The following is a 26,298-nucleotide window of genomic DNA, read 5'->3' on the forward strand; positions in this document are numbered from 1 at the left end:
TACTCTCTACATTGCATCTTTCACTCCTTCCCAGGTTAGAGTCTACTGCACCCCATTCTCAATTAACCCTCCTATCCCTACCACAAACTGTTTCCTCAGCCTTGAACTCTTTCTCCACCTGCATATCTACCAGATTAATTCAATCATATTTATTGAGCACCCACTGTGTGCAGAGCACTCTACTCAGTGCTCGGAAGAGTGCAGTACAGCAATAAACAGACACATTCCCCACCCACTTAGCTGTCATCTTTCAAAGTCCTCCTAAAATCTCATCTCTTCCAGAAAATCTCCCAAATTAATTCAAAATGCTCCAGTCAAATCAACCCAACTTCCATCCTTAGCATTTATGTCTCTGATATATCTCCTCAGTACATCTGTACATATGTCCTACATTTTAATGTGTATATCCATTATTCAGCTGTGTCATCTTGATATAGCTATATTATCCCTCTTATGTACTTTTTTCCTTCTCTTCCCCTCTATTTGTAAATAATTATAAATAACCTAGTATATAATCTCACCCATAAAATTCCATGCAGACAAGGAACACGTCTTGCTGGTGTTATACTTCCCCAGTAATTTACTACAATACTGGGCATTTAGTAGGCACTCAGTGCTATTGATATGTAACACCCATCTACTCCTTTGACCTCTCTCTGGCTTCGTAATTCTGTTTTTCTCTCTCTACCCCATCTATTTTCTTTTCCTATCTCAGTTCGTGAACATGAGCAACAATTTTAACAGGACACATATGAGTAAGCTGTTTTAAAACTATTTCCTCTGAGATTTAAGAAACTTTGTAGTACTGTTTATACTAGGGGCAGCTCAAGGCCAAGAAATTCCATTCTTTTCTCTCTAGAAACAGTTTTCAGATCTTCTGTCAGTTCTGAAGTTTTCTTTAATCAGGGGGTTGGAGGAACTTTATTATATTCATTGCCCCCTCATCGCCCCCCCAACATACCTTTTTATTTGCTTATTCTAGTTCCAGAGTCTTAGAGCCAAGCACTTTTAACCTCTGGCTGACCACAGTCCTCTACTGTCAGCAATCATAGGCACCACGTGGGTAGGCTCCAGTTTTTTCATAAACAAGGACTTCTTTCAATTAACCTCCATAGTCTGGCTGATGAGGTACCATTTAAAGGTCAAAACGGCAAGGCAGTGGCACACCCACACCATATGACTCTGTCTCTCTTCCCACAACATACGGTACTGTGCTCTACACAGAGTGGGAGGTAAAAAAATGTTGAATGAATTCATCTTTATCACTGTTTTTTCTCTCATTTTCATAGCCTCCAAGAGGTTAGCTTAGGCAGCCACTACACCGCCTTAGGAGCCCAGCTGGTAATTCCTCGCACAGAAGGATGGAAGGAAGTTTCTCACTTCTCTGTGACTAGGTAGGACCATTTTTTGCAATCCCCCCCAGTCAGAAGGGAGAGGGGATGCCTATGCCTTCAGTTTCCAAATATTCTGCAAGGATTTGAGTGTCTGGTCTGTATGATGATATGGGACAAATTTTCACAAACCAACATGTTATATGGTCATTTATTTTAAAAAACAAACAAAAAAAGAAACCTTTCCCCCCTGTAATCCTACTGATTGACCTTCCCCAATCTATAGCCCTTCTCCCCATTTTTTTCAGGAATCATAGATTCCTTCCAGATAGAATTCTATCGCTTTCTTTCTAAAGCAAAGCCCCTTTTCAGTTACCCACTCAGCCCCTAAGCTTTCAGACCCTTCTAAGAAAGAGGAGGAGAGTGGTATGGAAGAGGGACATTGTTTCCTTCTTCATCTCTGTGTATGCAGGCAGTGCCTTAAAATGGGTGTGGCCTAAGAGGGTGGCAGAGGAATGGGATGCAGTTGGCAAAGATAAATTTGTAATGAATCTTTGAGGTTCACTTGCTGGCTACAGTCTTCAACGACAAGGCTTAATGTATGGGCATCTGGAGTCCCTCTCCCTACTGCCTTGCATCGGTAGCAAGGACATTTCTGCAGGGCCACTGTGTGAAACTCCAGGAAGCAGAAGGAGGTATCTAAAAGACCACATAGCTAGCGCCTTCCCAACCTCCAAGGGGAGAATCAAGCCCACCCATTCTCTCTCCTCCTTTTGTATTCAGTGCATTGAGTGGAATAGCCACAGACATGGCAGAACTTTTGTTTCAAAATTCAAGTTATCTCATGTTCTCCTTTCAATAATTTTTTTTCTGTCATCTCTCAATGTCCTGGGGACCCCAAAATGCCTCGCTTTTGAGATAGTAGCTTTTGCATCTGCCGGCGCTGTGCCTCAAAGACTATCAGTGTGTGACTGAGCCTGTACCATCTTCATGGCCGAGGAATTGGGGAGCCACCCGGGTTGGGGTACTGGGTGGCTCTGGGAGCTCCCGCTGAGAGACACCTCCTGTCCTGCTCAGTCAACAAAAGAAAAGAATGAAAAGTGATGCTGGTTAAGGCCCCTCTGAGAGTTAGGGTAAAGAGAGAAGTGTGTGGTGGGCCTTAAATGTCTGGTCTCTCTACCGTTAAACTTGTAGTTCTGACTTCATCAAATATCTGAACAATCAGTCTTCTTCTGCTCACCCCCCAAGTGCTGTGGAGAAAGTACAACAAGCAGGAGACGGGAGAAGCAGCGTGGAAAAAGCCCGGCTTGGGAGTCAGAGGTCATAAATTCTAATCCCGGCTCCGCCACTTGTCAGCTGTGTGACTTTGGGCAGGTCACTTAACTTCTCTGGGCCTCAGTGACCTCATCTGTAAAGTGGGGATTGAGACCGTGAGCCCCACGTGGGACAACCTGATCACCTTGTATATCCCCCAGCGCTTAGAACAATGTTTTGCACATAGTAAGCGCTTAACAAATATCACCATTATTATTATCGGATTTAATCTTTAGTCTTCCTAACCGCAAAATAGATTGAAAGAGGCCGCCGTTTTGCCATTTTCTCATTATTATTCCGAGGGTCCGCTTGGTGCCCCTACTCCCGAAATGTGCCCACGCTTAGGGTGAGAGGGACAGTTTATAACTTCCAGGTCTTTTCCTATAAACAGGCTCTCCCATTTGATCCTTCAGGATTGAAAAATTTAGCTCTGTTTTGGGGGGGGGGGTGGGGGTGGAGAAAAGCGACCTCGTGGGCTGGGAGGAGACATCTGCCAGCCTTCTGCTCGGCTGGAAAGGATGAGGGCCCTGATGGGGAGCGAGTGAAAACAGGAGTGTGCTCGCTTCCCTGCCCTTCCAACTTTAAGGGGTCGCCCATCGCGGCAGACGGTGGCCCTCCCGAAGCGCGACACTTTAGCAGCCACGATGGAAGCCGAGGGTCACATCTGTGGCTAATGAAGGTGCCCGGCCGGAGGAGAGGATTCCCCGGGAGCGGCCTCCTGTTGACTCAGCCCCGGGCGCAGCGTGTCGCCCAACCCCCAGCTCCTCTGCCGCTCCGCCCCCGAGGGAAGCCAACATGTTGCGGAGGAGCTATGTCACGGCGCAGCAGCTGGCGGGCTTCGATCGCTACAAGGTAAAGGGATGAGGGTCGGGGGGCCTGGGTCCTCTCCGGGCCAGACCCCCTTCCACCCCCCACTCCCGCAGTCCTGCGGTCTGGGCGGGCCTGTGTTCGAGCCCGGGCCATGTCCGTCTGCCTGCCTGGGAGTGTTGGCTCACGGGCACGTTTGTGTGCCCACGTCTGTGCTTAGTGTGCCTTTGTCTTGTGCACGCCCAAGTGGCGTTTGTGTGCCTATGACTGTGAGCGGTGTGGCTGCTTTTCCCACCGGGCACGTTTGTGGGTGTTTGTGTGCCTGTGTCTGTGCGGTGTGTGTGCGTGTGTGTGTGCACGGGCATGTTTGCATGCCCGGTGGTGCATGCCCAGGGGTGTTTGTGTGCCTGTGTCTGTGCGGCGTGTGTGTGTACGGGCATGTTTGCATGCCCGGTGGTGGTTTGTGCCTATGTCTGTGCGGTGTGTGTGTGTTTAAAGACACGTTTGTACGCCCAGGGGTGTTTTATGTGCCTGTGTTTGGTGTGTGTGTGTGTTAACGGGCATGTTGGCACGCCCGATGGTGTTTTGTGCCTATGTCTGTGCGCAGTGTGTGTGTGTGCTTTTTCACGGGCACGTTTGCACGCCCGATGGTGTTTGTTTATGCGCTCCTCCACCTCCAAAAGTTTCTGCCCCTCCTGCCCCAGGCGGGGGGGAGTGGGATGGGGTTGGGTGGGTGAAGGGTCTTTACCCCGGGGATTTTCCTCCGCCATCTCCCAGGGGGGTCACGGAGGACCGAGTGAGGCGAATCCTGGGCACCTTCTCCGCGATGCCCTTGACAGATGTAGCTCCCGAGGCTGGGGGTGGGCATTAGGGTCTGCCCGTCCCGGGGGCCAAAGGGGTGGGAAGGGGGTGGGGATCGGGGTCTGCACCACCCGAGGCCCACGAGGGTGGCAACAGCCGTCTGCACGATGCCAGGGTCAAGGCCTGGCAGGAGGTGGAGAGAGGCCCAAGGACCTAGAGAGAATAATAAATAGTATCTGTTAAGCCCTTACTATGCTCCAGGCACTGTTCTAGCCGCTGGAATAGATACAAGGTAATCAGGTTGGGCTCACCCCCTGTCCCACGTGGGGCTCACAGTCTTAATCCCCGTTTTACAGATGAGGTTACTGAGGGACAGAGAAGTTAAGTGACTTGCTCCACATCACACAGCAGACAAGTGGTGGAGAGGGGTTTAGAACCCATATCTTTTGACTACAAAGCCCGTGCTCTTGCCACTCGGCCATGCTGCTTTAACAAGTGTGCTTTTCGTTAGGTGCTTACTATGTGTCAAGCAGTGTACCCAGCGCTGGGGTAATACAAGATAATCAGATCAGACACAATTCCTGGCCCACATGAGGCTCACGGTCTAATAGTAATAGACAAGCGCGAGCTATGTGCCACACACTGCTCTAAGCACCGGGGTAGATACGAAGCAATCAGGTTGGACACAGCCCCTGTTCCACAAGGGGCCCACACTCCCAATCCCCATTCAGCAGATGAGATGTTAAGCAGCTGCTCTAACATGCAGAGCTTTGTTGTCCTGCCAGGATGGAGTACCAGATCCTGGTTTTCGATTGTTTCCTCCAGGACAAACCCATAGTTCTCCCCTACCCCCACACCCCTCACTACTCCCTTTAGGAAACACCAGGATTTGCACTTGAAAGTTTCCTGTAATTCCCCTGGGTAGAGTGGATAGGGCTAATTCCTTTCACCTTCAGATGATATGTCCTCTTTCTATTATGCTCCACCCCATTGGGTGACCCTCTCGGCCTTTTGCAAAACTCAGTGGATGCTCACTTAATTTTGAATCATTAGTTAATGACATCACAGCCTCGAAGGAGGGTTCCAGCGTACAAAATATCTGACTGTAGGAGTTTAGGAGTTCAGAGTTGAAGGAGAATGGTTTGGACAGACTTAATAATAATAATAATGTTGGTATTTGTTAAGGGCTTACTATGTGCAGAGCACTGTTCTAAGCGCTGGGGTAGACACAGGGGAATCAGGTTGTCCCATGTGGGGCTCACAGTCTTCATCCCCATTTTACAGATGAGGTAACTGAGTCACAGAGAAGTTAAGTGACTTGCCCACAGCCACACAGCTGACAAGTGGCAGAGCCGGGATTCAAACCCATGATCTCTGACTCCAAAGCCTGTGCTCTTTCCACTGAGCCACGCTGCTTCTCTATCCATACTTCTTATCCATACTTCCAGGAAGTTAAGATATAGCAGGTGAAATGTATTTTTAATCTTTGAATTATTTTACTCTCTGAAGAGATCGAGAGACATGATATGAGACATGATTTAGAATAGGGAAATCACCATGAAACAAGTTCACTGTAAAACTTTAGCCAGGTTTTATAAGTTATAGTTTAATCAAAGCATTACAATGTATTGTTTTTTCCAATATAATATATTGTACAGTATATTGTTTTAGGGCTTACAGTAGTAATACTCTAACACTGATGTGATATTCTTTCTAAATCAGCTGGTCTAGACCACATGTATCTGCGAGTATTTAGGAAATTGGATGGCTTTCTTAATGAGTTGTTACTGCTATGTGTTACTCCTAGGTGAATGGTGTAAGATCTAAGTTACACATCAAACCAGCCCCCAAAATATAGTAAACTCAGGGGACAGAGCTTCTCTGTCATTCTCATCATTTTGTGACCTCCATTTTCCCAATTGTCTACTCTTCTTTTTCTTCTTTTGAAAAAGGCTCTTTTGAGAAGCCATCTGGAAAGTTTTGGAAAAGGAGTGGGTGGTGGAGAAATGCCCAAAATAACGATGGATAAGATGTTGTTCCTTCATGACAGCAGAAAAATAGTAGTTGGTCTTGGAAACCAATTGAAAAACCAGGGAAAAATGAAAGGAGCAAGATAGAACTGCAAGCGATATCAATGGGATGGAAATGATCTGCCTGTCTACTCTCCCTCCTTCCACTCCCCTCCTTCCTCTCCACTCTTCTTCCTCCATGTTACTGTGATATTTGTTAAACACTTGCAATGAGTCAAGAATTGTACTAAGTACTGGAGTAGTTAATCAGGTCAGACACAGTCCTTGTCCCAGATGGGTCTCACAGTCCAAGAAAGGGGGAGAATAGTATTGAATCTCCATTTTACAGATGAGGAAACTTGAGACAGAGAAGTTAGGTCCTTCTTTTCCTCCTCTCCTTCCTCCTTTCCTCCCCTCACCTTCTTTTTTCTCCTCACTCTTTTTCTGCTTTCCTCCTCCTTTCTTCTCTTTCCCCATTTCCCTATGGATCTGCAAGAAACTGGACATTATTAAAGATCAATATGACTTTTAGGATGGAATGCTAGATTTATAGAGAGATGAGCTATCAGTATTAAAATGCAAGAAATGAACATAACTTTTTCAAAAAGTGAATTATACAGATTATTAACAAACTTCAATAGTTTAGTTTTAGGGTTCTGACATTTGTCAGGGCTAAAAGGGGAATCAGAGTGGTGGGAGAACCTACCAGAGAAACAGAAGACCTTTGGGGGAAAGGGAGAAAGGCAGATTGTAGAAGTAGTAACAGCATCTATTGAGCACTTGCAGTGGCAGAACTCTGTACTAAGCACTGGGAGAGAATACGCTGATGGAAATTGAACACAGTCCCTGTCCCTCAAGAAGCTCACATTCTAAAAATGGCTGGGAAAACTCTGCTGGCACATCTGCTGCTCCAAATAATGGCAGGTAGATGCTGATAAATTAAACTCCTCATGCATGCACAGCAATTTTTACTAACCAACCAACTTCCTTACTTGGTTAATAGAGTATCAACCAATAAAGTATTTATTGAGTGCCTTTTGTATACAGAGCACTGTGCTATGTCTTTGGGATAGTACAGATGTTAATAGACATGTCCTAAAAGAGCTTACATTCTAGTAAGGAAGATGGGCCCTGAAATAATGTACAGGGAGGAGGAAAGAGTAAAAAAGGAATATGTATATGTCTTAATGTGTAAGTAGGAGGGTATGTAAGATAGTAAGATGTACATAAGTGCTACAGGAGGTAGTGAGTTCACAAGTGCTCACCTGGCACTTTGGAGGGATGTAACCTGGGAGAGTAGAAATTAATCAGGGAAGGCTTCTTGTAGATGTGATTTCAGGAGGCCTTTGAAGATGGAGAGATCTATGGCCTGTCATTTACATGGGGAGGGAGTTACACGCAGGCAGGAAATTGTGAGTAAGAGGTCAGTGGCAGGGGAGATGAGAATGAGGCACAGTGAGTAGGTGAGCTTGGGAGGAAGGAAGAGTACAAACTGGGGTGTAGTGGGATCAGAGTGGATAAGTAGGAAGGAGAGAGTTGAGTGCCACTGATGAGGAGTTTCTGCTTGATGCAGGAAAAAAATGAATAACCACTGGAGGTTTTTGAAGAGTGGAGAGATGTGAGCATAATGACACTTTAGAAAGGTGAGTCGGGCAGCAGAGTGAAGTGTTGACTTGAGAGGGGCGAAGGCGGAGAAAGGGAGACAAGTGAGGAAGCTGAAGGAATAATCCAATGGAGATATAATAGTAATAATTATGGTATTTAAGTGTTTACTATGTGCTAGGCATTGTACTAAGCACTCTCAAGTGCCTGGATTGGCGTGGTAGCTATTTAGATGGAGAGGAAGTAATGGATCCTGGATTGTGAGTCTCTTGTTGGATAGGGACGAAATCTGATCTTGTCATTTTGATCTGAGAACATGGTAAGCACTTAATAAATGTCATCATTATTTTGGAGGGGAAAAATGACAGGATTTCATGACACTTCTGCCACTTGTCAGCTGTGTGACTGTGGGCAAGTCACTTAACTTCTCTGTGCCTCAGTTACCTCATCTGTAAAATGGGGATTAAGACTGTGAGCCCCACGTGGGACATCCTGATTCTCCTGTATCTACCCCAGCGCTTAGAACAGTGCTCGGCACATAGTAAGCGCTTAACAAATACCAACATTATTATTAGGGAAGAGTTGAGGAAAATGACAAAGTTGTGGAGGCTTCAGGAACAGGGAGGAAGGTAACATTGTCAGCTGTGATGGGAAAATTAGTTGGAGGAGAGGATTTGAGAGTGAAGATGTGGAGTTTAGTTTGGGATCTGTTAAGCTTGTAGTATAGCTATTGTAGCACTTATACTCTTATTTACCTTCTTCCTCTCCCCACCTCCCCCCAACTGTAACGTATTTGTGTCTATTTCCCCTTGAGAAGATAAGCCAACCCGATTTGCTCATATCCACCCCAGCGCTTAGAACAGTGCCTGGCACATAGCGCTTAACAAATATCATAATAATTGTTATTATTGTTAGTTGGGGAGGAACTCCGACCTTTAGAAATCATATAGCTCTCTCTCTGACTTTCCAAACAGGACTCACTGGCTAGTTTTAAAAATCCATAGAAATAAAACCATTAGAGAGATACCCAAATGTTGAAAAAGGGACAGTTAAACACTTAAAAGAGAGTTCTCTTTGTACACCGAGATGTTCTTCTTTCATGCGCGGCTGGGCGACCCATTGTGATAATGGAATTAGGGCGACCCATTGTGATAATGGAATTTTGTGAATTAGTGATCAGCTGAACAGGAAATTAAAATCCTAGAAGGCAGACATAGTAAACTTGGTTCATTTGCTGTATTTTACTATATGCCTATGGTTTAATTTTTGTTTTTAACAAAACTTCAAAGCAAATGATCACTGAATGCTGTCTTGCTTCTGGATACTTGTACTACATTTCCCATCCAGGACCTTTTATGTGCCCAACGACTTTAGTGTAGCAGATGGAATTTTCTGAAACTATTCAGACTACCAACATTTTTTCCCCAAATGAACTAGGGTCCTGACTTTCTTCCTGAAAGCAGAAGAAAGCATCAGTCCCCGAAGAGATACAGAACTACTGCTAAGGATCATACATTCCCATTTTATTTACTTTGTCACCTTCTGGAGTTTGAGCAGCCTACTTTGTCTCTCTTCCCTCTCCTTCCTCTCCTTTTTTTATAATTTCTGAAAGAGGTTCCTAGCATGTAAATCAATCAGTCAGTGGTATTTATTGAGGGCTATATGCAGAGCACAGTACTAAGTGCTTGGGAGATTACAATGCAAGAGAATTAGCAGACAAATGATTTGGTGAAAAGGATGGGAATGAAAAACCACAGTCTTTTCCTCTTACAATTGACTTGTCTTCTCTGAAACTAGTTTCCAGGTGCCAAGTATCAAATCACATTAGATAGCATTGTAATAAAATCTCACTGCATGCCCCACTGCAGCTAATACCAGTAGCTGATTCATTCCAAATGGTGATGCTTCTGTCTGTGGTAACAGGGAACTCAATGGCAAGATTGTTCTGTCAGTACATTTCCATAGCTGTTGCTGACAAATAATCCTTCTGTAAAAGGCGTTGTATTATTCCTCAGAAAATTCCTGGTAGTTACAGGGTACTTAAAAAAGACAACGTGAAGTCTTCTCAGGAAGTCTCAAATTTGGAGAGAAACTAAATTGTCTGGACCGATTTAGGTGTGGCCTTGTCTAAAATCACTAGTGTGGGTTAGGTGACTACTCCAAGTCTCTCTGTGATTGGATGTCTAAAATCACCTTCTTTTTGCTTGACATGACATTTATTAATCTTAGTCCTCTATGAGCAAGAGAGTAAAATGGGGGTGGGAGTCTCTTCTGAGGGTTTTGAGGGTTAGGGTAGGGCCCTGGGCTTCTCTCAAAACTGTGCAGCAAAAGCTGCTTTCCTGCAATCAATACATATGATTGATCGATCTGCCTTGTTTTAATAACTTGATATACAGTGAATACATAACAAGTACCTTTCATTGGAGACAATATCTTTTTGGACAAACATTATGTTATCCCCATTATACAGAACTTGAGAAGTTGGTACTAAACATGTAATAATGCAAACCAGAAATAACCCCTGATTTTTGATCGGTGGCTCCCTGTTTCGAGGATTTTGAGAGCACTCCCCAGTCGAGGGAGCTCAGAGATCTCCTAGTAAAAGAAACCCAGCAGCTTGATATTTGATGAGCTTTCACAGCTCGTCCAGCAGAGAGAGAACCCTCCTGAGCAGCAGTGGAGTAATAGGTTTTAGTGCCAAAAATGAGTCAGATTCTCCCCAGGGCCCAGATCACTTTCTGGTGGTAAATTATGAGCATCCTCTTCTGGATATTGCTGTAGTCTTGCTAGGTGACCTTGGACAAATTACTCAGTCTTCTCAGTTTCAGTATATTGAGGATAAAAATATATATCAGTAAAATACAGTGTGGGGAAAAAAATGATGGCTATAAACAAAATCTATACCCCTAGGAAATTTCATTGTCAGAGCATAATTACACAGTACAGTATTCAGTCAACTCATGGAAGCCCAAATACACTGAGGCTTAGTATGATCCCAGAGGATTCCCTCTGAAAACAAGTATTAATATAATTTGGAAAAAAACACTAAATTTCCATGAGAGAAATGGAATGTGCTAAATGGTAGTTTATTTTCTAAGAGTACAGGGGAGACCCCTTACAAGAGGGTTCATTACAAACACTCAAAGAGGAGAGAAGATTGCATTCAGATTTCTGTCTACAGCCTCCCTGTGCCCCTTCCAAGGAGTCTCTTTTATTTTCAACTTGCTCCTTTATTATCAGAGCAGACCAACCTGAGCCACAGACTGGTCACATGTAACCCATCCATCAACCTCAAAGCAGCCCTGCCGTGGCAGAACAATGATGAGTTTATCCTCATGGATTCTGGTGGCCTAGCAGCTTTACTCTTTCAAACTTGGCATTGGGCTGACATTACCCATTCACCTCAGCCCCAAGCGCTCTGAAAGCTTCCCAGTGATGTAGGCAAGGCATAATCATCATCCTTTATTGAGTCTACTTTATGCAAGGCACCCTAATGGCACTACTTTCCCAGTCCAGAGACTGTGAATATTTATTGGCACCAAGGCCTGATGAGGTTTTCTGCATCATTTGATGCAGGAAAAAGTATTTCCAGCCTATTTGCTGGCCTGGTGTCATTTATAATTATCTGCCCCCTCTAAAATGTTAACTTAAGCCATGGGGAAATATAGGTAACATACTCCGCCTCTCCCCTCCCCCCCACCAACCCCCTCCCCTACTTTCCTATCCTTCCTTGCAGTATCCTCAGAGGAGATCTCCTCCCTCCTCGCAAGTGCCACCCCCTCCACCTGCGCCTCGGACCCCATTCCCTCTCACCTTCTTAAAACCATCGCCCCTGCCCTCCTACCTTCCTTAACTTCTATTTTTAACCACTCAATCTCCAAGGGCTCCTTCCCCTCTGCTTTCAAACATGCCCACGTCTCCCCCATCCTAAAAAAACCCACTCTTGACCCCACTTCCCCCTCCAGTTATCGTCCTATCTCCCTACTACCCTTCCTTTCCAAAATCCTAGAACGAGTCGTCTACAATCGATGCTTAGAATTCCTTAACTCCCATTCTCTCCTAGACCCCCTCCAATCTGGCTTCCGTCCCCTCCACTCTACCGAGACTGCTCTCTCTAAGGTCACCCATGACCTCCTTCTTGCCAAATCCAATGGCTCCTACTCCATTCTAATCCTCCTTGACCTCTCTGCTGCCTTTGACACTGTCGACCATCCCCTCCTCCTCCATACCTTATCTCACCTTGGCTTGCGACTCCGTCCTCTCCTGGTTCTCCTCTTACCTCTCTGGCCGGTCATTTTCGGTCTCCTTCGCTGGAGCCTCCTCCCCCTCCCATCTTTTAACTGTTGGAGTTCCTCAAGGGTCAGTTCTCGGCCCTCTTCTGTTCTCCATTTACACTCACTCCCTCAGTGAACTCATTCGCTCTCATGGCTTTGACTACCATCTCTACGCAGATGACACGCAGATCTACATCTCCACCCCTGTCCTCTCCCCCTCCCTTCAGGCTCGCCTCTCCTCCTGCCTCCGGGACGTCTCCACCTGGATGTCGGCCCGCCACCTACAACTCAACATGAGCAAGACTGAGCTCCTCATCTTCCCTCCCAAACCCGGTCCTCTCCCAGACTTCTCTATCACCGTTGATGGCACGACCATCCTTCCCCTCTCTCAGGCCCGCAATCTCGGTGTCATCCTTGACTCGTCCCTCTCGTTCACCCCACACATCCTATCCGTTACCAAGACCTGCCGGTTTCACCTCTACAATATCGCCAAGATCCGCCCTTTCCTCTCCACCCAAACGGCTACCTTACTGTTACGGGCTCTCGTTATATCCCGGCTAGACTACTGTGTCAGCCTTCTCTCTGACCTCCCTTCCTCCTCTCTCGCCCCGCTCCGGTCTATTCTTCACTCCGCTGCCCGGCTCATCTTCCTGCAGAAACGATCTGGGCATGTCACTCCCCTTCTTAAACAACTCCAGTGGTTGCCTATCGACCTCCGCTCCAAACAAAAACTCCTCACTCTAGGCTTCAAGGCTCTCCATCACCTTGCCCCTTCCTACCTCTCCTCCCTTCTCTCTTTCTACTGCCCACCCCGCACGCTCCGCTCCTCTGCCGCCCACCTCCTCACCGTCCCTCGGTCTCGCCTATCCCGCCGTCGACCCCTGGGTCACGTCCTCCCGCGGTCCTGGAACGCCCTCCCTCCTCACCTCCGCCAAACTGATTCTCTTTCCCTCTTCAAAACCCTACTTAAAACTCACCTCCTCCAAGAGGCGTTCCCAGACTGAGCTCCTCTTCCCCCTCTACTCCCTCTGCCATCCCCCTTTACCTCTCCGCAGCTAAAGCCTCTTTTCCCCCCATCTCCCTCTGCTCCTCCACCTCTCCCTTCCCATCCCCACAGCACTCTACTCGTCCACTCAACTGTATATATTTTCGTCACCCTATTTATTTTGTTAATGAATTGTACATCGCCTTGATTCTATTTAGTTGCCATCGGTTTTTACGAGATGTTCTTCCCCTTGACTCTGTTTATTGCCATTGTTCTTGTCTGTCCGTCTTCCCCGATTAGACTGTAAGCCCGTCAAACGGCAGGGACTGTCTCTATCTGTTGCCGACTTGTTCATCCCAAGTGCTTAGTACAGTGCTCTGCACATAGTAAGCGCTCAATAAATACTATTGAATGAATGAATGAATCATATTCTTAAAAGATCTCCAGGGTACAAGATCAGACAGCTTCCCTTGGTCCATGGTGGCATGTAAAGCTTATACCTATATTAGCACATCGTTTAAAGCCTAGTCTCCCCCTCTAGACTGAAAGCTGTTATGGGCAGGGAATGTGTCTGCTAATTTCTCTTGTGCTGTGCCAAGCATTTAGAACAGTGCCCTGTAAGTGCACAATAATTACCATTGATTGATTAATTGTTGGTTCCATCTTCACCCCATTTCAGCTGTAACTGTGGCTTTCAAGTTTCAAAATTATAGTCCCACAAAATACAAATAAATTACCATAGGAGTGGACATATGTGCATGGCTGTATGTGGTTTTTTGTTTTTTTTAAGGAAATTTTGTAGAAGAAAATTTCATTTGTGCAGAGGGGAATCTTCATATTCTTGCTAAGCTGTTAATGACCTCTGCAGCTCATGAACTAAAGTTAAAGCCAAGAACAGCAGAGCCGTGAACCACTACTCTGGGGTCAGACTTGGCCTAAAGAACTTTGGGGTTATCATGATCCACCTGATAGATACTTTTGTAGCTTTCTCCATGCCCGCTTCCCTCTGCCCCCTCCCCCCATTGACTTTTCTTTTTTTTTTTTTAAGGTATTAAGCTCTTACTATGTGTCAGGCACAGTTCTAAGGATTGGGTTAGATATAAGATAATCAGGTCCCACATGATGCTCCCCATTTTACAGGTGATGTAAATGAGGCCCCGAGAAGTTACGTGATTTTCCCAAGGACACACAGCAGACAAGTGATTGAGCCAGGAATTGAACCCAGGTCTTTCTGACTAGAGCACACTGCTTGCCTCCTAAAATCTAGGGAGTTAAATGAACTTCAACAAAAAGTTGGTCAAGCTCTTTTACCTATCTGTTTGCTTTAGAACAGTGAGGAAAACAAATGGGGTCCAAGAACTTTTTTCAGCTATGTCAGGTGTGTGTCGGTTACAGTGACAGGTTATGGAAAGCTAGAAAGAATGGATCGATCTTGCAGACCGCTGACATGTAAGAGATAGCATCCATAGAAATCCAGCATCTGGATCTTCACATTATCATCAGGCCTCTGTACCCACCACAGAGAACATTTAACTCAGCCTCTGTTCTCTCAAGAATAGCCTCTCAGGTTTCAAATCACAATCACAAAAATCACATGGAATCTTAAGTTATCAGCTAGACTAGTCCCCCATTTTTTTAGGCAATCGCCCACCGTATCAATAAATGGATTTTTAAAATGCTATCTTTAAACATCTCCAAGGATGGAGATTCCCTTGGTAATGCCATTTCTGGGGAATGCTTCCATCTAACTCAGTGTTCTGTCTCTAAAGGGATGCTTGGAGGAACCTTGTGGTACTTGTCCTCCCTGACATCTTTCCTAATGTTTATGGATGGAGTAATCATATTTATTGAGTTCTTATTGTGTACAGAGTACAGTACAAAGTGCTTGGGACAGTTCAGTATAACAGAGATGGTAGATATGTTCTCTGCCCACAAGAAGCTTCCATTACTTACCATTCCTGTCTTTTCCCCTCTACATCTTAGAATCATGAAGTTAGAAGCAGCATGGTCAAGTGGAAAGAACCCAGGCCTAGGAGTCAGGCCTAATTCCAGTGCATCACTTATCTGCTGTGTGACATTGGGCAAGTCACTTAACTTCTCTGTGCCTTAGTTCCCTCATCTGCAAAATGGAGATTCATTGCTTGTTATTCCTCCTCCTCAGACTGTGAGCCCCATATGGTACCTGATTATCCTGTATCTACCGCAGTGCTTAATACAGTGTGTGGCATATACTAAGTGCTTAACACATTATTATTATCATTATTATTGCACCTCAAACTTTCCCTCTAATAACCCATTATGAATCTGTTAAACAGGAAGTTATCCTACCTTTTTTTTACTGATATTTTCAGTAAACACAACTTCCTGGGATTATAAATCCCATACTTTCCAGGTACTTTGGAAGAAGAGCTTCTCAAGCATCTTGGGTGTGTGTTCTAGCATTTTATTCCCCTTTCAGTTCTTTCCAGTGCATCTCTTCACTCAGTGAGTCGTCACTCTGCCCAACCAAGAAACATTTTTTGAATCTACAGGCCCTACCAAAGCAATAAGGAAAACAGTTCTAATAAGATGAGAATGTGTGGTGTAAGCAAATATGGCCTATAAAGCATTAATTTGACTGCAAGTCCTACATAGTGCCTGATATTTAGCTCTTTCTGTTCTAGCACTGAAGCCATCATTAAACTTTTTAAATAATTTATCACAAGTATTGCTCTCTTAATTCCAGATCAACTATGAAAGGGTGCAATCAGCCACATCCTTTGCATATTTCAGTACCCGTACTTACTCTCTTACATTTAGTTCTTTAAACTATGTATTATTTAGGGGCACAAGCTCCACTGATTAAGATTCTACCAGTCCTCTCTCACAAAATGGTAATAAGCACAAATGAGACTCTAGGAATTGCATGTAGAACTTACTTTTTTAACGTGAACTTTCTACCAGAATTAAATTCTAACGACTAAATTTTAACAGATGATTTCAAAATGGGGCAGGCAAAGAAATATTACATTCACAAGGAGAAGCTTTCTTCTTGTGGAACCCAATGGAAGCCTGAGCCAGTGAAATCCCCTACTGTCAACCATCGGAGCAGGCATCAACAGTGGTTTTATGTGGATGAGGCAAGCCACGCTGGGGTGGGGAAGAAATAGTAAGGGAGAATGTTAGATCTTCCCTGGACCTTCTAACACCAGAAAGTATTGGAGAGCCCACACCAGCGACAGTGAACGTGGGGTGGTAGTCAGTCCGTCAGTTGTATTTATTGAGCGCTGTCTGTGTGTATAGTCCTATACTAAGTGCTTGGGTGAGTATAACAGACACATTCCCTGCCTACAATGATCTTATGGTCTATAGGAAGAGGCAGACATTAATATAAATGAATAAATTAGCACTATGTACATAAGTGCTGTGGGGCCGAGATGGGGGATGAATAAAGGGAGCAAGTCAGGGCACACCAAAGGGAGTTGGCAGCATTCACCCTGAGTGGTGGTTCAAGCAGCAGTGGACGAACAACAGCCAGATGATGGATGTTGTGTAAGATACTTTGCATTTCTAAATAATGTAGGGGTAATTCCGCCCTGTTGTTGTCTTTTGAAAATCCCTAACAATCTTTGCTGCAAAATACCATTTCCGTGACTCAATTTGTGTGGTTACTACTGTCGCTACTTGTCAATAGTGCTACAAAGTGCAAGTAAGTTAGGAGGCCAATAAGGCATGGCTATCATTGTTCTATTCCAACACCTGAGATGTTGTCTTAGATACTGGGATGAACCTGTCAGTCACTGGTTGGTGTTAAATTTTGGTTGATAGCTCAGAAGTACAATAATGAGAAAAGTATTTGTTCTTAATCTCACCTCCCTTTGAACCTTCTCTTTTCCTCTATTGCCTCATATCAATTCCTTCTATTCATTCATTCATTGAATAGTATTTATTGAGCGCTTACTATGTGCAGAGCACTGTACTAAGCGCTTGGAATGTACAAATCAGCAACAGATAGAGACAGTCCCTGCCCTTTGACGGGCTTACAGTCTAATCGGGGGAGACAGACAGACAAGAACAATGGCGATAAATAGAGTCAAGGGGAAGAACATCTCATTAAAACAATAACAAATAAATAGAATCAGGGTGATGTACATCTCATTAAACAAAATAAATAGGGTGATGAAGATATATACAGTTGAGCGGACGAGTACAGTTCTGTGGGGATGGGATGGGAGAGGGGGAGGAGCAGAGGGAAAGGGGGGAGAAGAGGGTTTAGCTGTGGAGAGGTGAAGGGGGAGTAGAGGGAGCAGAGGGAAAAGGGGAAAAGAGGGAAAAGGGAAACCTATGCAAGCGAAGGTTCTTCTGAGCCTCTGAATTTTAACCCACTCCAGTCCTCTTTGAGAGCTGCCACTCAGAACCTTGGATAGAGTCTCCTATTGCCAATCTTAACTAGTTTAGGAGCAGTCCTGATTTGGAGGCTGTGGTAAGCTGGATGATCTCTGGACCTACCATTTGATCCCCTAGGTGTTCTGTTTTCCATTAACACCCTCCACTGTTTTGGGGCGTATCCAATATGTTGTCCATCCTTTTGATAGAGAGGATCGAGGTTCCTCAAGGGGATGTAATAATGACAATAGTAATCGTGGCATTTAAGTGCTTACTACATGTCAACCATTGGGGTAGATACAAGATAATCAGGTCCCATATGGGGCTGCAAATCTGAGTAGGAGAGAGAACAGGTATTGAATCCCTGTTTTGCAGATGAAAAACCAAGTCACAGAGAAATTAAATAACTTGCCCAAAGTCCATGCAACAGATATGTAGCCAAGCTGGGATTAGGACCCAGATGAAAATAATGATGATTCTGGAGTGCATGCAGTGCAGTGTCTGACCTAAGTTATGAGGAAAGAAAACAGCAAAGTAGGGGGGGAAAAAGGAACTCCCATAGATGATTATTTTAAATGTAATGATAAATATGGTGTTTTGCTAATACCAGCATATTCTAAAGACCATTAGAAAAATCCTGCCTTTTAGAAGCAATTATTTTCTGTAGGCATACTGATTTTTTTTCTCATATTCTGTAAACACATTTAGTTCCAATAGAAACTGATGCCAAATTATTGCCATAGCTACAGACATCAGAAGAGAGGCATTCTTGCTATTTCATTATGTAAATCCTTTATCCCTAAACTTTGAACCAGGTCTCAAAAAGCTACCTAGCCAGATTTTTGAATTTTGCTTGGGAAAGAAAAAAATTAACAGCACTATCTAAGAGTCCCTCAGAAAGCACCACTTATAAATGAATCCCATCCTGGTCTCCCGAGTTAGACCCAGGAAAACATGCTGGCCTTATGCAGTTCATATTCAGAGAAGCTAGAGTAGCAGAAAACATGGGTATTTATGAACCTCAAGATTTGGCCCTACAAAATAAATGGAAATTACATCCGTTTGTCAAGGGGTTCCACCTCTGATCTCTGTCATGACTAAACTCACGTGGCCAACAGATGGCCTTTCAGTCAGTCGTATTTATTGAGCGCTTACTCTGTGCAGAGCATTGTACTAAGTGTTGGGGAGAGTACAGTGTAACAGACACATTCCCTTCCCACAATGATCTCAGGCTGCCGTGCTGCAGCCTTGAGGCAAAGTCTCCAGCAGGCCGATGTCAGGGTGAGGGGAGAGCTTAGAACCTCTGGGCCTGGGACTCTCCCTGCCCAATTTGGGGCTGCCAATGAGGGTGCAGTTTTATAGGGGGGGAAAAAATCCCTGGCTGTGAATAATCTAGTACTTTTTAGGCCTTCTGTGATGAATCATGACTAAGTGTGAGATGAAGTTCTTCTGACATTGACTAATCAAATCGCACCTGGAGTCTTGCAATTCCTGTGGATTCCGTAAATTTTTTTCAGCCTGTTAGGTTTATCCCATTTGACCATTGCCTGTGCACACATTCTGGTAGTGCTTCTCACCATCACCCTACCTCCGGGTCGCATCCACTCCCCTCCTTGCCATCCTCCAATATATAATAATAATTATAATGATGATATTTTTTAAGCACATACTACATGCCAAGTACTGTGCTAAAAGCTGGGTTAGATACAAGATATTTAGGTCAGACACAATTCTTGTTCCACATTGGACTCACAGTCTCAGAGGGACAACGTGTATTTCATCCCCATTTTACACATGAGGAAACTTAAACTCAGAAGTTGAGACTTGCCCAGGGGCAGGTAAGTGACAGAGCTGGGACTAAAATCCAGTTCTCCTATCTTCCAGTCCCATGATCTTTCTGCTAGGCAATGCTGCCTCCCCCATTGTTCATTAGGCCTCAGCAACGTCACTGTGGAAAGTGGACAAGCTCTGAGGCTCCCTGATACCCCAGGGTGGAGTCTAGTCCTAAAATGGTCTTGAGTCTTCTCCACTCACATTGAGATCAGGGTTGATTCTCATCTCCTGAACCCCTTTAGGAGGATTGGATTGAGATGGGGCGGTCCTAGGTTACCAGTGGGGTGATCCCCCTCCCAAGGAGGTGGCAGGGGACCTCAAAGTGCTTTAGGGTTTGAGGGGAGTGTGGAGGCCAGGACACCCTGCAGCCTAATTTCGTGACTTGGGCTCCACCAGGACTAGCCAGATCATGAGCACCTAGGAGCTTCAGATGAGGCCTGGGAAGCAGAGTAATGAAGCTGCCTCTCCTTGACAAACCACCTTACCTAATGAGGGGATCAGTGCACTAGAAACTGAGGGAAAATAGACTGCCCTTCAATCAGGCCCAGTTAAAACAGTATACTGGTTTCTCTATCAGCCCAGAAAATAAAACCTAAAATTGGGTTTTCATTCACAATAGCAACAAGTTACTAAAATACAAATGGTGAAAATCCGGAATTAGCAACCGGTTTTGAGGCTTGGCTAAAAGCCCCCAGGGTATTATTAAACTAGACCTTCAGTTCTCTGTGTTCCAGGAGCCAGGCACTTTTTACTTTTGATTTTCTCTATAACATTAGTAACATCAGGTAATTTGCTTCATTTATTCAGGAAGGCCTGTTTTCAAACAAAAAGATTTGATTATCTCATGAGCAATTAGATGAAATTCAAGAACAGGAAGAGGGAGAAATTCATTCTCGTCCTTGTTTCTGTCAAGCATGGCTAGAACTCTCTTTTCAGCTGTTTTTAAAAATTTGAATGTATTCATTGTGAGTATAGGATAATGACGCTTCTTTCCATCTTCCCATTGATTTGCTTCCTGGGGAACATTAACCAGGAATTGAAGGGGGAATTGGTCACAGATGTGGGAGTTGGACAGTGAAACTGCCTGCAACTTACCAGGCACCTCACCAAGATGCCCTGACCTCCCCCTCCTTACCTTACTTTTCCCTACCTGCCTGCTCTGAGGTGCTCAGAGATCCTAGATCTCCATATCCAAGCCTTAACTACCGAAGGAAATGGGCCTGAGTAATGAGACAGACCAATAACTGAGATGTAGGCTTTCCAAGAGGAAGAGTCCCTCCCAAAAGTACTGTGCTAAAAGCTGGGTTAGATACAAGATATTTAGGTCAGACAAAATTCTTGTCCCACATTGGACTCACAGTCTCAGAGGGAGAACATGTATTTCATCCCCATTTTACACATGAGGAAACTGAAACCCAGAAGTTGAGACTTGCAACTTGGGGTGTATACAAGTCCAGTGATCCCCTCATCCTTCAAAACAGCATTGCCTGAGCATCTCTTGTCTGCTGTGTTCTGCAGGGTTTAGGGGAGCATACAAAAGAAGCTAAAACCTAATCAGTCAGTGGTATTTAATAATAATAATTACGGTATTTAAGTGCTTACTATGTGACAGGAACTGTACTAAGTGCTTGGAAGGAGAGGAAGCGGGTTCTGGCAGTGTTTTAAAGATAGAACCGATAGGATTTGGTGACACTGAATATGTGGGTTGAATGAGAGAAATGAGTTATGGATAATGTTTGGGTTATGAGCTTGTGAGACTGAACATTACTGGTAATGTTGCCTACATTGATGGGAAAGTGTTGGGGAGGACAGAGTTTGGGTGGGAAGATAAGGAGCTCTGTTTTGGGCACGGTAAGCTTGAGATGTTGGCAGGACATACAAGTAGAGATGTCCTCAAAGTGGGAGGAAATGAGAGACTACTGAGAAGGAGAAATCTAAGTGCTGGAGAAGTAGATTTGGGAATCATCCCTGTAGAGATGATAGTTGAAGCCATGGGAGCAAATAAGTTTGAAGGAGTGGGTGTCGATGGAGAACAGAAGGGGACCCAGGACTGAACTTTGAGGGAGTCCCACCGAGAGGTACCACAGAGAGACCTGAGTGAGGCATGGTTTTGTTTGCTTAGGAGGAATGAAGTGTTTGAGCTAGGGCCAATTTTTCCCCTAAGGGATGAGCTGGATGGTAAAATAGGAGTGTTCCTGGAGGAGTGGGTGGTCTTTGGTGGTAAATGATCATCCCACCTCTTCCAGTTATCTTAACCCCACCTAATATCTCAGTCCAGGAGGTTGGAAGAGGTAAACATAAATGGATACCATGATCTGGCCACCACCTTCCCTAGGATTGGTTGCCACTAGAGAATTTATCTCCTTTGCATTATGAGATATTCTGTAAGAAATTGGATTATTTTCAATGCCCCTGGCCTAAATCTTTCTTATTTAAATTTTTTTTGGATGGTAAAAATGATTTAAAAGTCTGACTGTTGAAATAAAAGCCCAGAGAATAGAAACATTAATTCTAGTTCTGTGGAAAGTATTTTGTTCCCCTTTTTCCTTTATGGGCTTGTGTATATGCCAGGCACTGAACAATGTGCTGGGGTGTAGGCAAGATAATCCGTTTGGACACAGTTCCTGTCCCACGTAGGGTGCGTAGTCTTAACCCCCATTTTACAAATGTGATAACTGAGGCCCATATAAACTAAGTGACTTGCTCCAGGCCACACAATGGTGGAGCCGAGATTAAAAACCAGGTCCTCTGACTCCCAGGCCCATGCTTTCTCCCACTAGGCGATGCTACTACTCAGTTCTAGTCGCCTGCCTTTTTTGCCTCAGTTTTCCTCTCCATGAAATCTGCTGACCTGGGGGGGACCTAGAATGAAGTTACGAGGTTGTAAGCTACTCATAGGACTGCCAGTACTAGGAACAGGGAGAAAATTTTAAATAAACCAGGCCCAAGGCCTCAGCAATTCTTCCCAGAGAGAGAAGGTGAATCTTGGAAACTTGATGAGCCTGAAGAGCCAGGTTCTGGCTAAATTAAAGTGTGGCTCCATCTGGGCAGTTAGGGGAAGACATCTGCCTTTTTACTTTAGAGAGCTGTTTAGTAATATAATTCTGAGGCTAGGAAAATCAGAGGAATCTTATTTTGCTGTTTTACTTGTTATTAATAACAATAATAACATTTCTTAAGCACTTAACTATGTAGCAGGCCCTGTAGTAAGTGCTGAGGTGGATACAAAAAAATCAGGTTAGACATAGTCCCTGTCCTAGGTGGGGATCAAAGACTTAATCCCTGCTTTACAGATGAAGTACTTGAGGCAAGGAGAAAGGGAGCAGGTACATTGCTGGAAAAGAAGAGGATAGAAGGAGCAAGACAGAATAGATTTTGCTTGCAGAGCTTGAAAGTGTTTTGGGCCTAGTGTAAATCAGCAAAGGGGATGTATCCCAGAGCTGCGCATATTGTGGAGGGGCTGTAACCTATCATATGCCAGTAGTGTCTTTTTCACATCAGACTTGTGAATGTCAGACATAATAACTGATCTACATTTTCTTTTTCCTTTACAGTACAATGCTGTTGATACAAACCCTTTATCAGTGTATGTTATGCAACACCTTTGGAACAGAATTGTTAAGGTAAACTTTATATCAAGTTGCCAAATATTTTTGTCTTGTGTTAAGTGTTGATGATGCATTAGTGAAATCGAAGATCTGAGGGTTTAGGAGGAAAAAAAAAATCCTACCAGCAACAAAAAAGATACACCTTTAGTTGGGAGGGTCCACTAAGAACCAGTACAATCAAGACGATTTTTTTCATGATGGCTATGTTTAGAACATTCATTGGCACGTGTGGAGAAACTTCAGTGCTTCTAAGTCCCCATGCTGTACAGATATTGAGTTAACTGAATTGCTCAGTTCACAATGTCGTCATCATGCTGTATCATTCATCAGAACAGTTCTTTCATTTGCCTACTTGATTGTCAGTCGCAGGCATATTGCCAATGCAATTTAACCCACCTTGGATTTAATCCACAGGGCATTTTCTTCAAAAACTAAATTAGACATTTTTGCTAATAGAAATTTTTGCTCTGCACCTTTTTGAGGACATTAGACAACATGATGAATTGGCATCTTGGGTGTAGATTCATGGCAGCTTCAGACTCAGCTAGCTCCTCCAAAATCCCCAAATTCTTTGAGAATTGGAAGTCCCCTAGGAAAACAGTAAGAGTCCTAGGCAGCCCAGGGAACCCTCAAGGGGTTGACATATTTATCTGAGCCAGGCAACCCTACCTAGTTCAAGAATAATACTAGTAAAATAATTGTGGTGTGTGTTAAGCAGTTACTGTATGCCAAGCACTGTTCTCTAAGTGCTGGAGGAAACTGAGACACAGTGAATTTAAGTGACTTGCCCAAGGTAAAATAGCAAACAAGTGGTGGAGCTGGGATTGGAACCCAGGTCCCCTGACTCCTGGGTCTGTGTTCTTTCCACTAGGCCACAGTACTTCACTTGGATGCCTGAAGGACTAGGAGATGTTCTTAGGGCTGCCTCAGGATCCTTATGGATGATAGAGCCTTTATTATTTATTCTTTCATTTCTACTACACATGTTTAATATGCTCGTTGTTCCTTATCTTGCTCCTGCCACCCACTGAACACTTCTCTCTCCATTTCCAGAGATAAATGTTTTTGGTGGATTTTAACATTATCGTAAATAGGGCAGGTTCATCAGTCTCTTTTGCATTTTTGAGCAGAGCCACTCCAATAGAGAAGAGTCTGTTCAAGTCAAAACAACATTTCCACCTGATTTAGGAATGGGAGAAATCTCTTTCTGATCCCATCCCTGTTGACCACCACTTTTAAAAATTTTTTTATTTCTATGGTACTTGTAAAGTGGGTTGCATGTTCCGAACACTGTACTAAGTGCTGGGGTAGATAGAAGATAATCAGGTTGGACACAGCCTCTCACAATCCAAACAGGAGGGAGTAAGGTTTCATCTCCACTTTACAGGTGGGGTAACTGAGGCACAAGAAGTGAAGTGACCTGCCTGAGGTTACACAGCAGAAGGGGCAGACTCAAGATTAGAACCCAGGTCCTCCCATTCTTAAATCAGGTGGAAAGGTCTTGTGACTTTGACAGGACTCCCAGGCATATGCTCTTTCCACTAGGCCATGCTGCCTCTATGTTGAAGTGGAGGCTTTGAAAAACTAACAGAACTTCCCTATCTGTGAAGACCTAGCACGTGCAACAAATTTTGGAGAACTCACCGCAATAGAGCCCTGAAAAATGGGAAAGCACCTGTGCCAGGGCACCATATATGAATTAGAGGCAACACCTAAAATTGAATTGTCTAGGGTAAGGCTGAGCTGAGCAAGGCAGCTAATGGAAAATCAGAAACTCTCAAAGAAGAGCTGGATCTCAGAAATGAATGGTCTCAGAAATAAATGGTGTCCCCTTAGTTAATTTGGGCAGAAGAACTATTATTCCTCAAGTTAACAGTTCTAAATTTTAGTATTAGGTTCTGTCTTCATTTGGCATTACCTCATCTTCAATCCTGGCACTGTGGTTTAAAATGTCAGAATGTATTTAGTGGTATTTCCCAGACAAGTATAATCAGTCTCCTAATTTAAAATCCCTGCCTCCAGCGTTAGAAGCTACTGTTCACTGGGCTCACTGCACTGGATGTGATCTGCATGAAAGCTGGATCACCGATGATGGCAGGAAACTAGTGGATCATGGGATATATGTAGATGTGTGTGAAGAAGGGGAGAATTGGGACGAGGAGTAAGTACTTCTAACCCGTTAAGGCCCGTATGTTTTAATTTGTTGCTTTTTGTTTTGTATTTTTCAGATAGTGCCATTGTGGATTGCTCCTAATCTGCTTACCTTTTCTGGATTCTTGTTGATTTTGATTAATTATTTGATATTATGTCTTTATGACTGGGATTATTCTGCATCAGGTAATGGATCATTTCTCTTGATCAGACAGTATTTTTGGGTTATAAAGCAGATATCAAATATCTCCTGCCCTCACTTGACCTTCTCCCACACCCTTCCCTTGCCCCTCCATTAAAAGGAAAAGTGTGGCAGTGTTTCCATGTCTCTGAGAAGGACAGATGGAGACCACCAAGTTTTCTTCTTCCCTGAAAAAAGGGAAGAGGCTGAATAGGAGGTGGGAGGAAATGAAGGCTGGAGGAGGTGCCTCTAGGGAAGGTGATGACAGGAAGAGGTTAAGAAAGCAGAGAGCTGTGCTGATAGGGATGTAAATTACATGAAAGGACCTGAGTTCTAATACTGGCTCTGCTGCTTGTCTGCTGTGTGACATTGGGCAACTCACTTCACTTCTCTGTGCCTAAGTTATCTCATCTGTAAAATGGGGATTAAGGCTGTGAGGTCCCTGCCTCACATGGGGCTTGTAGTATAAGTAGGTGGTAAATCAGGTAGTGAATTTCCATTTTACAGGTGAGGAAACGGGGCACAGAGAAGTTAAGACTCTAGGCTGTAAGCTCGATGTGGTCAGGGAACATGTCTACCAACTTTGTTGTACTCTCCCAAGTGCTTAGTACAGCGCTCTGCTTATAGTAAGTACTCAATAAACGCCATTGATTAAGTGACTTGCCCAAGCTCACTCAGCAGACAAGTGGTGGATCCAGGATTAGCACCCAGGTCCTTTGGCTTCCAGGGCCATGGTCTTTCCTCTAGGCCAGTGCTTAGCACAGTTTATGGCCCAGAGTTAGCCGCTAATACATATGGTAGCCATTATTATTTTGCCCTTTGTGAAGGCACACATTGAGGGCAGTGACTGTGTATTTTAATGTTTTGTACAGGTCCTATCATCTCAGGAACACCACCAACAGTAACAGTGATTCTCCCTCAAACGTTTCAATTGAAAGAGTCTTCAGGAGTGTTCCCAAAGAGTTAAATAGTAGATAGAATCTTAACTTTTCCCCTGGTTTCTGAACCAAAGGCAAAACCAGCTTGGTTGCTTCCTC

The 26,298-nt window shown here is 44.3% G+C and overlaps 1 protein-coding gene across 3 annotated transcripts in view; it reads left to right on the forward strand.

Moving 5' to 3' along the window:
• The window catches only part of LOC100084563 (ethanolaminephosphotransferase 1-like), a 79,624-nt gene that overhangs the window by 11,524 nt on the left and 41,802 nt on the right, over positions 1-26,298 (forward strand). For all 3 annotated transcript variants that reach the window (XR_003760811.2, XR_003760812.2, XM_029068420.1), the window contains exons 2-5: positions 1,290-1,394; positions 3,232-3,497; positions 22,876-22,944; positions 25,158-25,266. Coding sequence is in view for 1 of the 3 variants with exons in the window: in XM_029068420.1 (XP_028924253.1) it covers positions 3,441-3,497; positions 22,876-22,944; positions 25,158-25,266 (235 nt within the window). In the remaining 2 variants the exon portion in view is untranslated. The remainder of the gene's footprint in view (positions 1-1,289; positions 1,395-3,231; positions 3,498-22,875; positions 22,945-25,157; positions 25,267-26,298) is intronic.

This window comes from Ornithorhynchus anatinus, chromosome 7 (assembly GCF_004115215.2).
Source record: "Ornithorhynchus anatinus isolate Pmale09 chromosome 7, mOrnAna1.pri.v4, whole genome shotgun sequence".
Classification (NCBI taxonomy): domain Eukaryota; kingdom Metazoa; phylum Chordata; class Mammalia; order Monotremata; family Ornithorhynchidae; genus Ornithorhynchus; species Ornithorhynchus anatinus.